The 13,322-nt window shown below is 45.2% G+C and overlaps 1 protein-coding gene across 2 annotated transcripts in view; it reads right to left on the minus strand.

Annotated features, from left to right (window-relative positions):
• Window positions 1-13,322, minus strand: part of trak2 (trafficking protein, kinesin binding 2) — a 31,879-nt gene that overhangs the window by 13,255 nt on the left and 5,302 nt on the right. For both annotated transcript variants that reach the window (XM_062998083.1, XM_062998082.1), the window contains exons 3-11: window positions 10,608-10,742; window positions 6,817-6,852; window positions 4,310-4,386; window positions 3,459-3,575; window positions 2,883-3,107; window positions 2,650-2,728; window positions 2,386-2,516; window positions 1,143-1,217; window positions 260-397 (exon numbers count right to left, since the gene is read on the minus strand). In XM_062998083.1, coding sequence (XP_062854153.1) covers window positions 260-397; window positions 1,143-1,217; window positions 2,386-2,516; window positions 2,650-2,728; window positions 2,883-3,107; window positions 3,459-3,575; window positions 4,310-4,386; window positions 6,817-6,852; window positions 10,608-10,742 — 1,013 coding nt within the window. The remainder of the gene's footprint in view (window positions 1-259; window positions 398-1,142; window positions 1,218-2,385; window positions 2,517-2,649; window positions 2,729-2,882; window positions 3,108-3,458; window positions 3,576-4,309; window positions 4,387-6,816; window positions 6,853-10,607; window positions 10,743-13,322) is intronic.

Genomic DNA, 13,322 nt, shown 5'->3' on the forward strand with positions numbered 1-13,322 from the left:
TCTTCAAGGTTCTGAAATGTTCTTCTGGATATTCTGTCCAACCTCCTAATTCTGGATATCTGAAATCAGATCTGTTGGGTTCTGATGTTCCTCAGACGGTTCAGAGCCTCAGACACGCCCGGTTTTACCTGTTTGAGTCGCTGCTGGAGCTGACTGGAGTTCTTCTGACCAAACAGGAAACAACTACATGGTTTCTCTGACAGGCTGACCGTCAGGTGTCCACAAACTTTTGGTCCCAGTTCTTGTGGCTGCACCTTACCAGTGGATAGAGGCCGTGCTGGAGGTGCCGGTGCAGACCTGCAGACGGAGTGTGTTTACTGCGCAGCTCCTTCAGCTCCTCCTGAGACTCGTGTAGCATCCCCACACACTCCATGTTCCTGTCTGCTAACTCGTTCAGCTGACACACACACACACACACACACACACACACACACACACACACACACACACACACCACAGTGAATAGAAGTTTTATATAGAAAATGTTGGGAGCGCTTCAGAAAACCGTTGTTACTTAAAGAAATGCAACCTGAACCTCTATTACAATGCCAGAGGTAAACAGAACCATCCAGACTGTTATCAGCGAAAGGTGCAAAAGCCAACACCTGTAATGGTTGTGTGGAGGTACCACTGACACTGAGGTGTATTCTGGTATTTAAGAGACACACGCTGCCATCAGGGCGACGCCTTTTCCCGTTAAGTCCATGATGATTACACACTGTAAACACAGAGTGCGTGTGCTCGACCGGCCTGCCTGCAGTCCAGATCTGCCTCCTGTCATGAAGAGGAGAATCAGACGACGGCGAGCGCGGACTGTCGAGCAGCTGAAGTCTCGTATCGAGACTCGCAAACCTGCAACCATCAGTGTCCTCAGTTCCCCATGGATTAAAAAATGGAATTAATAAAAACGCTGATGGAACACGGAGGAGAACACGCCCCCGTCCCGACTTTTTTGGAGCATGTGTTCATTATATTTACAAACTAGAATGAAGTCGATCAGTAAAACACTGCAAATCTTGATTGAAGAGAATGAACACAGAATTAACAGGTTCTTCTTTTTACTGAGTTCTCCTAAACGTCCCAATACTTATGGAAATGTGTTTTGTAGATGATCAGGAAGTGTTGGGACGTGGCTGCAGTACCTCAGCAGTTAGGTGTCTTTGGGCTTCCTTAGAGGCTTGAAGGTGAATCCTCAGCTCTTCTTTCTCCAGCACCGCCTGTAATCACACACACACACACACACACACACACACACACACACACACACACACACTAATCTAAGAGGTGCTATCAACTTGGCCAGGCATCCAACACAAAGAAGGAGGGAGGGTCGAATCCCCTGACTGCCTCCATGAGCAGTGGAAGAGCACACCGAGCACAGCGTGGCGTACGTGTTACGGCTCTCTGTGAGGATCCATCACTAGATGGAGATAAAGAAGCAGCCCTTGACTCCCCTGTACCGGAGGCGGCGGGTGCTAGTGTGGTCTCTCCTCGGCCAGAGGCATTCATAAGAAATCGGAAATGACCAAGTAAGGAGAAAAAGGAGCGAATGCCAAATAAATGTCAAAAAGCCTCTTTCATCTGTCTGTAACCACGTGCTGTTCCACTGGGGTTCTGGAACCTTCTGAGGCACTGCAGAGCTCAGACCAGACCAGAAGGTGGCGCTATGAGAGCGGCAGCATCAGAACTGGACTGTTTAGAGGGTGATTTAGAGGGTGGAGTACGAATTGGGACACAACCGCTGATAATCTGCACTGAGGATGAAGACTGAAATGTTCTGAATTGTTCTGTTATGTTCTTAAAGGTTCTGAAATTGTTTGAATTGTTCTGAAATGTTCTTAAATGTTTTAGAAATGTCCAAAAATGTTCAGAAATGTTCTTAATAGTTCAGAGGTTCTGAAATGTATAGAAACATTCTTAAAGGTTCTGAAATGTTCTAAACTGTTCTGAAACGTACTGAAATACTTCTAAAAGGTTCTTAAAGGTTCAGAAACGTTTTTAAATGTTCTAAAATGTTCTAAAATGTTCTGAGATGTTCTGAAATGTTCTAAAATGTTCTGTAAGGTTGTGTTATGTTCTGAAATGTTCTTAAATGTTCTGTAAGGTTCTGAAATGTTCTTAAAGGTTCAGAGGTGTTCTGTGAGGTTCTGAACGGGTCTGAATTGTTCTTAAAGGTTCAGAAACGTTCAGAAACGTTCAGAAATGTTTTGAAATGTTCAAAAAGTGTTCTGACTTGTTCTGAAATGTTCTTCTGGATCTTCTGTCCAACCTCCTAATTATGGAGATCTGAAATCTGATCTGTTGGGTTCAGGAGTCTCCACAGCTTCATTGACCCCTGTGGACACACCTGATGTTCCTCTGAGCTTCAGCCACGCCCGGTTTTACCTGTTTGAGTCTCTTCTGGAGCTGAACGATCTGAGAGAGGAGCTGAGCGATTTCCTCCTGCTGCTTCACCAGTGCCTCGTTCTTCTGAGAGAGTTCCTCACTCAGGCTCAGCATGTGACTGTTCGACTCACCTGCAGCACACACACACACACACACACACACACACGCGCACACACACACACACACACACACACACGCACACACATGAGCGTCTGATTCCACCTTTATTCTGACTGTCTGTGAGAGATGTTCTGATGGACGTACGGAGTTCTTTAACACAGTCGCTGACCAGCTGCTGTTCTTTCTCCTCGTACGTGATGGTGTCGCTCTTCAGCTGACCGGCCTGCACAGAGAACACCAGAACATCAGGAGATCAGAACATCAGAAGAATAGATGAATGAATGAGTGGATCGATGAATGAGTGGATCGATGAAAAGGACAGATGAAGAATGAGTGGATGAAATGGATGAATAAGAGGTGGGTAGGCGTGGCCTCACCTCCAGGCGCAGCTTGTGGTTCTCCTCCTCCAGCTCCTGCAGTTTGCTCTGTAGCGCCTCCAGCTGGCCGAGCGTGAGCGTGTGGAGCAGAGCATGAACCCCTGCAGACGGGGGGCGCTGCAGCGGCGTGGACACGCCCGACTCGGTCTCGCTCTCCTCGCTCACGCTGGACACCACGCGCAACAGCTCGTCCTTCTTCACCAGCTGGTGCTGCAGCTGATGGACCTGAACACCAATCAGAAGGAGAAGATTCAGTGTGGTGGACGGCTGGCATTGCGCCCCCTAGCGGCCACGATCGGCAGTGCAGACAAAATCGATCGCTAGTCTGCTGTGCGGGAAAAGACGTGACTAAAAAGTGGGCGGGGTCTCTAGCAGAGGAAGAGGAACTGGCTACGACTAAAGAGCCCTGAGCTCAGCCCCACTCAACAGCTCTGGGATGAACCGGAACACCGACTGATCGATCAGCGCCCAGCCTTACACATATACATGCTGTCATGTTTTAACCAAACAGGCACAAATTCCCACAGTCTTGTGAGAGATGTGTGTGTGTGTGTGTGTGTGTGTGTGTGTGTGTACCTGGTCCAGCGTTTGCGTGAGCTGCTCCTCCAGTGATTCGTTACGTTCCTGAAGAACCTGGTTCCTCTGGAGGAGCGACTGACCAATCCGAGCGGCCAACTCCAGATCCCGATCCCTCTGTCCAATCAGAACAAAGGACACCAATCAAACTCAATTCCATTTATCCAAAGTGACTTACAGTACTGTGACAGTATACTTTAAGGGTTAGGGGCCTCGCTCAAGGGCCCAACAGTGGAAACCTGGCAGTGGTGGGGCTTGAACCAGCAACCTGTTGATTATTGGTCCATTACCTTAACCACTAGGCTACGGCATTTAGCATACGCTTTTATCCTGTGACAGTATACTATGTAAGCAATTGAGGGTTAGGGGCCTCGCTCAAGGGCCCAACAGTGGCAACTTGGCAGCGGTGGGGCTTGAACCAGCAACCTTTCGATTACTAGTCCAGTATCTTAACCACTAGGCTACAGCATTTAGCATACGCATTTATCCTGTCACAGTATATTATTATCTAAGGAATTGAGAGTTAAGGGCCTCGCTCAAGGGCCCAACAGTGGCAACTTGGCAGCAGTGGGGCTTGAACCAGCAACCTTTCGATTAGTAGTCCAGGACCCACCTCCTCTGAAACGTGTGCGGCTTCAAGTCGCTTCTTTTCACCAGACAGTAGGAGTCACTGAGGAGACTCCCCCCTGTAGGGTGCCCACGGTGTCTGTGGGAGGGCACGACCAAGACTGGTCTGATTGGGGTCCTCCAGACAGGTTAATCCACCACTGCCTGGTGAGAAGCAGCATCCATGGTGGCTTCCTCCACCATCGTAGGTGTAAACAGGGACTCGGATATGACACAGAGCATACCTCAGCCAGCAGGTGAGTGACCACGTCAACGTCATTGTAGGTCCTGCTCATCTGCTCCACCCGGTCAGAAGAGAGAACTGCAGAAACACAGAACCAAACAAAGACAAACATCTTGAGATCTTTCACAGGTGTGCTGAGGTTCCTGGAACTCTGCAGGGGCAAAAACATCCAGACGGAGGAAGTTCTACAATGTCAGAGGAACACTTCAGATGTCTCGTTGGTATGTGGTATGTACAGTGTATCACAAAAGTGAGTACACCTCTCACATTTTTGCAGATATTTAAGTATATCTTTTCATGGGACAACACTGACAAAATGACACTTTGACACAATGAAAAGTAGTCTGTGTGCAGCTTATATAACAGTGTAAATTTATTCTTCCCTCAAAATAACTCAATATACAGCCATTAATGTCTAAACCACCGGCAACAAAAGTGAGTACACCCCTTAGTGAAAGTTCCTGAAGTGTCAATATTTTGTGTGGCCACCATTATTTCCCAGAACTGCCTTAACTCTCCTGGGCATGGAGTTTACCAGAGCTTCACAGGTTGCCACTGGAATGCTTTTCCACTCCTCCATGACGACATCACGGAGCTGGTGGATATTCGAGACTTTGCGCTCCTCCACCTTCCGCTTGAGGATGCCCCAAAGATGTTCTATTGGGTTTAGGTCTGGAGACATGCTTGGCCAGTCCATCACCTTTACCCTCAGCCTCTTCAATAAAGCAGTGGTCGTCTTAGAGGTGTGTTTGGGGTCATTATCATGCTGGAACACTGCCCTGCGACCCAGTTTCTGGAGGGAGGGGATCATGCTCTGCTTCAGTATTTCACAGTACATATTGGAGTTCATGTGTCCCTCAATGAAATGTAACTCCCCAACACCTGCTGCACTCATGCAGCCCCAGACCATGGCATTCCCACCACCATGCTTGACTGTAGGCATGACACACTTATCTTTGTACTCCTCACCTGATTGCCGCCACACATGCTTGAGACCATCTGAACCAAACAAATTAATCTTGGTCTCATCAGACCATAGGACATGGTTCCAGTAATCCATGTCCTTTGTTGACATGTCTTCAGCAAACTGTTTGCGGGCTTTCTTGTGTAGAGACTTCAGAAGAGGCTTCCTTCTGGGGTGACAGCCATGCAGACCAATTTGATGTAGTGTGCGGCGTATGGTCTGAGCACTGACAGGCTGACCCCCCACCTTTTCAATCTCTGCAGCAATGCTGACAGCACTCCTGCGCCTATCTTTCAAAGACAGCAGTTGGATGTGACGCTGAGCACGTGCACTCAGCTTCTTTGGATGACCAACGTGAGGTCTGTTCTGAGTGGACCCTGCTCTTTTAAAACGCTGGATGATCTTGGCCACTGTTCTGCAGCTCAGTTTCAGGGTGTTGGCAATCTTCTTGTAGCCTTGGCCATCTTCATGTAGCGCAACAATTCGTCTTTTAAGATCCTCAGAGAGTTCTTTGCCATGAGGTGCCATGTTGGAACTTTCAGTGGCCAGTATGAGAGAGTGTGAGAGCTGTACTACTAAATTGAACACACCTGCTCCCTATGCACACCTGAGACCTAGTAACACTAACGAGTCACATGACATTTTGGAGGGAAAATGACAAGCAGTGCTCAATTTGGACATTTAGGGGTGTAGTCTCTTAGGGGTGTACTCACTTTTGTTGCAGGTGGTTTAGACATTAATGGCTGTATATTGAGTTATTTTGAGGGAAGAATAAATTTACACTGTTATATAAGCTGCACACAGACTACTTTTCATTGTGTCAAAGTGTCATTTTGTCAGTGTTGTCCCATGAAAAGATATACTTAAATATCTGCAGAAATGTGAGGGGTGTACTCACTTTTGTGATACACTGTAACTCCAAAGTTATAGAACCTCGTGTTCTTAAATTCCTGAAGAACCTGATTTTGTCCCTCAAGAGACCTTGTAGTTCCAAGAACAACTGCTAGAAGAACCTGATTTTGTCCCCTTAAGTGAGAACATGTAGTTCCAGGAAGAATCGCTTAAAGAACCTGATTTTGTCCCTCAGGTGAGACCGTGAAGTTCCAAGAAGAACTGCTTGAAGAACCTGATGTTGTGAAAAGCAGAGCTTCCTGGAACTACACATTCTCACTTGAGGGTCAAAATCAGGTTCTTCAAGCAGAGCTTCCTGGAACTACTTGATCTCTCTTGAGGGACAAAATCAGGTTCCTCAATCGGTTCTTCCTGGAACTACACATTCTTTTGAGGGACAAATCCAAGTTCTTCAAGCAGAGCTTCCTGGAACTACACATTCTCCATTGAGGGACAAAATCAGGTTCTTCAAGCAGTTCTTCCTGGAACTACATGTCCTTTTGAAGGACAAAATCAGGTTCTTCAAGCATCCAAGAACATGAGATCCGAATGTCCTTCAGTGCTTCCCATGGATCACTTGAACCACTAGGTTCTTGCTCTAGAGAGGAATGAGAAGAAACCCTGACAAAGAGAAAGAGGAGGAACACTCGTACCTTTGGAGGAGGAGGAGGATTCCAGAGAGAAGAGAGCTGGAGGAAGAGAAGCAAAAGCAGAAAAACAGAAAGAGAACCATTAAATAATGGACAGGTGGAACATCTGAGAACTTCTAATCGTCTCATTTATAAACCTCGGGCATTCATATGGAGTCACCTTACCACTGTGGTTATGCTGTTATGCTATTCTGGAACGGATTCTGGAGTGTTTCTGTAGGAATTTGTTTCCATTTAGTCAAGAGAGCAACGTGAGGTCAGGCACTCATGTCGGACCAGAAGATCTGGCTCACATCGGACATTCCAATTCATCCCAAAGATTCCATTCCAAGTGGAACTGAGGTCAGAGCTCTAAGCAGGCCAATGAAGTTCCACACACTAGTCAAACCACGTCTTTAAGGCCTTCCCTAAACTGTTATAACAAAGGTCAAATCTTATATACACCTGTTGGCAGTAGGTGCTAGACGTCAGGAACCTGAGGAACTGTAATAGGGAAGTGGAAATGACTCAAAAACACAGTGTTTCTCTGTTTGCTTTGACTTGGCATGTTCTCCCTCTACCGTGCATAATATTATTAAACTATTAATGAATCAGGAGGAATGTCAGTGCTTAAGGGCGTCGGTTTTATTTTTTTGTATTTTCCGCACCGTCCCAACTTTTTCTGGTTTGAGGTTGTATTTATTAGACGTCACATCGAGTTTTGAAGGTGGAGTTTTGAAGGTGGAGTTTTGAAGGTGGGGTAATAAGTGCTGACTCATTAAACTTTTCCTCCCTATAAAACAATTAGACCAGAGGTGGGCAATTAAATTTTCGAAGGGGCCACATAAGAAACTGGGACTGTTGTGGAGGGCCGGACCAATAAGGTGAACTTAATTCTGCTCAATATTAATTTTATCTCTTTATTTACATTTTCAGCATTTAGCAGACGCCTTTATCCAAAGTGACTTACAATTAAGTTACAGTATACAGTCTGAGCAATTGAGGGTTAAGGGCCAGCAGCAACCAGGCAGTGGTGGGGCTTGAACCAGCGACCTTCTGATTACTAGTCCAGTACCCTAACCACTAGGCTAGGGCTTGTTACGTTATTTTACTATTTAAACAAACAAATGCAAAAAAAACAAAGAAAACAAATGTGAACAAAATGTGCAGGTTTTTAAACTTTACACTATTTTTTTTTTTTTAGTATAATCACCTAATTTGCTGTTTTTCAGTCCTTTGTTATTGTTGGATATTCTTATTAAAATCACAAAGCTGGTCCTGACTGCTTCAGTTCTGGATGTGTTAAACTTTATCCTTGTTGCTTTTGCAGTTTAGTTAGTGAAGCTTCATGTATTTCTGAGTTTAGTACCATAACAGCGATTTAGAGCCTAAATTGTGATCGTTAACCAGCGTTACTCCTGACTTCAGTAAATAAATACTTCAGAAGTTCGTGTCTTGTTAAAAACTCGGTGAACGGTGAAGCTGATACACTCGCACACACGTAAAACGAAACTTGCGGATATTTAAAGACACAGCGCTCCCGTCAAAATCAGTCCTGTTATATTGTAAGTGTGATGTACTGTACATTTATTTACGTCTAATTTTTAATTGCCACGAACCTCATGCGGGCCGGTTAGGGATGTCTCGCGGGCCGGATGTGGCCCGCGGGCCGTACAATGCCCAGGTCTGAATTAGACCATCAACACAAACCGGTCCGAGAACATTGCAGCACCGAGCGCATCAAAACACAACGTTTACATACGACTGTAAGAAACATGTAAGGAACATATTACAAACATGTAACAAACATGTAAGGAACATATTACAAACATGTAACAAACATATAAGGAACATATTACAAACATGTAACAAACATGTAAGGAACGTATAAGAAACATATAGGGAACAGATAAGGAACATGTAAGGAACATGTAAGGAACATGTAAAGAACATATAAGGAACATATAGGGAACAGATAAGGAACATGTGAGGAACATGTAAGGAACATAAGGAACATTTAGGAAACATATAGGGAACATGTAAGGAACGTGTAAGGAACATGTGAGGAACATGTAAGGAACATCTAAAGAACATGTAACAAACATATAAGGAACATATTATAAACATCTAAGGAACATGTAAGAAACATGTAGGGAACATGTATGGAATGTGTAAAGAACATGTAAAGATTATGTAAAGAATTTATAAGGAACATATAAAGAACATGCAGGGAACATATAGGAAACATGTAAAGAACATGTAACAAACGTAAGAAACATGTAAGGAACATATAGGGAACATGCAGGGAACATGTAACAAACATGTAAGGAACATATAAGAAGCATACAGGGAACATGTTTAAGGAACACGTAAGAAACATGTAAGGAACACGTAAGTAATGTATGAGGAACATATGAGGAACATATAATAGGAACATGTTAGGAACATATAAAGCACGTGGAACAGTGGTCTCAGGGTCAGAAAGGAAATGCGAACGTCCAAAAGAAAGAGTCCGGAAGTCCAGATGTGATCCAAGAACCAACAAAAAACATGAATCAGGTCTGTCATGTATCAGAAGCAGCTGAAAAACTGGTTTCACTATCCACAGCCGAGCAAGCTTTATACTGGAATAGTTAAACAGCTCAGGTGCAAGAAATCAGGCACCAAAAAACCTTCTGGAGGTGAGGAGGTCAAACCCAACAGCACTGTACCTACTGTAAAGCATGGTGGTGGTAGTACTACACCAGAGCCCTGCAGAATTGATATGACATATGACATGCATGTTCCTCACATGTGTGTGTAAACACACACACACACACACACACACACACACACACACACACCCTCCGCAGTAATGTGATAGTCCAGTCCCTCACTGTGTAGGTTGAACACCGCCACGTTTGCTGCTCCACTATATTGTAATGTCTCTCAACCCCCCCCCCCCCCCCCCCCTCTCTGGGAATAGAACCGAATTCCACCCGTCTCACAACACGCTCATACACACACAGTAACACTTCAATCTGAATAACGTGGATATAAATAGCGGCGATATGAACCAGCTACAGAGCTGCAGGAGACGCCATCCAAACGTCAAACCTGCACGGTCAAAAGTATGTGGACCCCGCACTTTTTAATGAGCAGCCTCGCCCGTTTTCACCGCGCCCGGTGCTGACAGGTGCATAAAAATAGAATCGTGCATCGTTTCCGTTTAAATCAACGCCATTCTTGCTTTTTATGTCTCGTAATCTAGTCATATCCAATTCCCCAGTGGTTTCTCCTGCACTGCTGCAGATCCCGAACCTGAGCCAGGACTAGAGCGCCGTAACTAACACACGCCCCTTTGTCACATGTGCAGTACCAACCTGCACAGGATGGGTTCACACAGGGATCAGTATAGCGTACAGAGAGTCCGGCACCGCTCTCTGTTATGCACCGTCTCTGTGCAGTGCCACAGTCGGCCAGCAGAGGCCGCAATAGCAGCGATAATAATGAATCTCTCGACCAGTTCTACATCAGCCATGCCTGTGTAGACGCCCGGTTGGTTGGCAGCAAAGCTGGGATTCGAACTTATTAGAATAAATTAGTCCTTACACACTGTTATAAGACGCCACGTTCCAATAAAATAAAGACAGCTGGATACCCGCATAACACTCCAACCCCGACCCTTCAGGGATGAATTGGAACACCGATCGCAAGCCAGGACTTCTGGTTCGACATCACCGACCTCACGAAATGCTGTTTAATGATAATTAAAACCAAACGGGCACAAATACCCACAGACGCAGTCCAAAACCAGAATGGAGGTGGCGACTCACTCATGTAGCGGAAGGTCTCCTCGGCCAGCAGCGATGAGATGGAGCCGGGTTCATCGGGAGAACATGCTGGAGAAACCATCCAGTCCTGGGTCTCGTACACACACACCGGGTCTGTCGAGCTCACACACACTTCGTCTAACACACACACACACACACACACACACACACAGAGTGAGAGTGACGTTACAATATAAACAACAATGCATAACAGTGAAGCAGAAGCAAGCGATTTGAGACACAGCCCGCAGGCACACCATAACACTCGCTCGTATCTCTGGATATTTTACAGCAGCCAATCCACCTACTGCATGTTTTCAGGATGTAGGAGAAAACCAAATTCCCAATACATACCTCTAAAGTTAGCGCCTCCTCTGTTATGGAAACTATTTTTCAGATCCCGGCTGGATTTTCATGACTGTTATACCGTTACACAGCACTAGAGGGCGATCAGAGGCGCTCATCAATCACTTCAGGTAGATCAGGTGTGTCCAAACTGCAGCCCGCGGGTCATTTGTGGCCCGATACTCTTTCTGAAACGGCCCGTGAGATACTTTAGGAATTGGCCTACAGGTCTAAGATCTTTTCTAAAATAGAGTCATTCCTAGTGTGAACACTGGGTGTCGCTGTTACACATAAAACGCTCCACATCTCTCTAGAATGTTCCCGAACCTCATGGTGGCTCCAAAGACAGATTATATCACTGATTTCAGAGGGAAGTGGGTATGTTTAACTAGTCAGAAAACTAGAAAGTTGCACTAATGACAGAGTACTTGTGTAATAATCTCATTCCAATCAAAAGCACGTGTGGTTTATAGTAATCGAGCAGGCTTGTTGTTATTCTTTATTTATTTTATTGGAGAGACTGTGTGCCGCCCAACAAGTGAAAATCATAAGAAGATAAATTATTTTACATTCAAATAACACAAAAACTACTGATCCTGTTCAGGAGAAGACAGAGTAACATCAATTTAATAAACAGAAATGTAAACAAAAAGAGACATGAGGTTTCTGTATACATTTAAATACCCAGTTTTTTATATGAATTACTGAACGAAGTGCTGCATATAGTAAGAACTTTATCTTAAGGTTGTAAATACGAGTCCTAACGTGGGGTTGCACTAAAGAAAAGGTAAAAGGTGAAATATAAAGAACCTCTGCACTGTGAGGACAATAAATACTGTTTAAAGGTTAGAAACCTGAGCGTTGAGCTGCGTTAGGTAGAACACTGACTGTATCTGAGCGAATATCCGTCTAGTTTCTAAATATTCAGTCCGTTTCTCAACCCAAACACCTTTTCCGGAGTCATTTAGGATTGATTCCGTCCTCGTACTGTATCCACGTCAGTTCCATCCTTCTCAGCTGGTACAAGGTGAAGCTCTGCATGGACGATGCCTCGCTTCACTACCTGCTGAGCTTCTCTTCTTCTATCTTCAATTCATCCCATCTCGTATCTTACGATCGCAAACCTTAGGCCTTCTTAAGTTCCAGAGGAATAGTTCTCAAACCTCCTACACCAAGCACCACCTCTCAAACATCTGACTCAGGGCTGAGACCCAGCTCTTAGTCCTCAGTTTAATAGTCTGGCAGAGCTGCCTGGTTTTTACTGCTGTCCTGAAGCAGTTTTTTACCCTTTCTGGTTCTCTGATGAGCATTTTAGTTGTAATCAGTGGTGGATTGAGTAGCTGGTGGAGGTTTGTAGTCCTCACACTGTTTATCTGCAGCACTAACTCTAATCTAAGGAGACGGACCGAGTCAGTCCCATCCTTCAGTCTCCTCTGGTTCTTCTCACAGCACATGAAGGACTCAAAATTTTGCCCCCCCCCCCCCCCCCTCCCTTATCGTCTCTGTTTGTAATCGTTCCTGTTTAGATCCACGATTGTTTTGAAGGTTTTTGAGCCGTTCATTAAAAATTCATCATTATTTTAACAACCTCACCTTAAGAATAAGTAAATGTTATTACGTTATTCGATTCATGAGCGTTCTTCAAAAAGTTTCCGCACTTTTTTTTAACTCAACTAAAAACAAACTCCGTCACTTTTCTACATCGTCACATTTTTCCTGCGTCGTACCGACTTTTTAATGCCGTCTGCATAAACTGTTTTGGGTTGAGCTCGTAGCCACTGATGCGCCGCTGCTTTCACATCATCATCACATGAAAATCTTCTTCCCCTTAAAGCTTCTCTGAGCGTCCAAAAATGTGGAAATCAGGACTATAAGCGTCTCTCAGACACGCCCGATTCCTCCTCCTCCACCCTCACCGATTAGAACCACAATATACACGTGAGGTAGTAGTAGTTCCCTTTACGGCCCACCAGAGGGAGACACATTGTTCCAGGAATTAAGCTGACCGCTATGGGTGGTCAATCGTTAAGTGTGGAAGCTCCCAAATTGTGGAACGTCTATCAGTGATGCCTCCTTTGGCTCTCCATTTAAACCTTTGTTGAAGACGGACTCGTTTCCATGACGTTTTCCCGGTTCCGTCGTCTTGTTGTACTTCTGATCACTAAAGCGCCCTTGAGCACGGGAACGGCGCTGTGTAAATACCAGCGGTGGTGATGATGACTACAACGGTGGAAGTTGATGCTGACGCCGACTGTGTGTAAATGTAAATACGCTGTGAGGTCACAGTGTTCCCTACGCCTCACTAACTCGGCACGTATGGTAAATAAACGGTAAACCATACAGCACAGCTCTGTGTGGAACACCGTGACTCCA

This window comes from Trichomycterus rosablanca, chromosome 6 (assembly GCF_030014385.1).
Source record: "Trichomycterus rosablanca isolate fTriRos1 chromosome 6, fTriRos1.hap1, whole genome shotgun sequence".
NCBI classification, from domain to species: domain Eukaryota; kingdom Metazoa; phylum Chordata; class Actinopteri; order Siluriformes; family Trichomycteridae; genus Trichomycterus; species Trichomycterus rosablanca.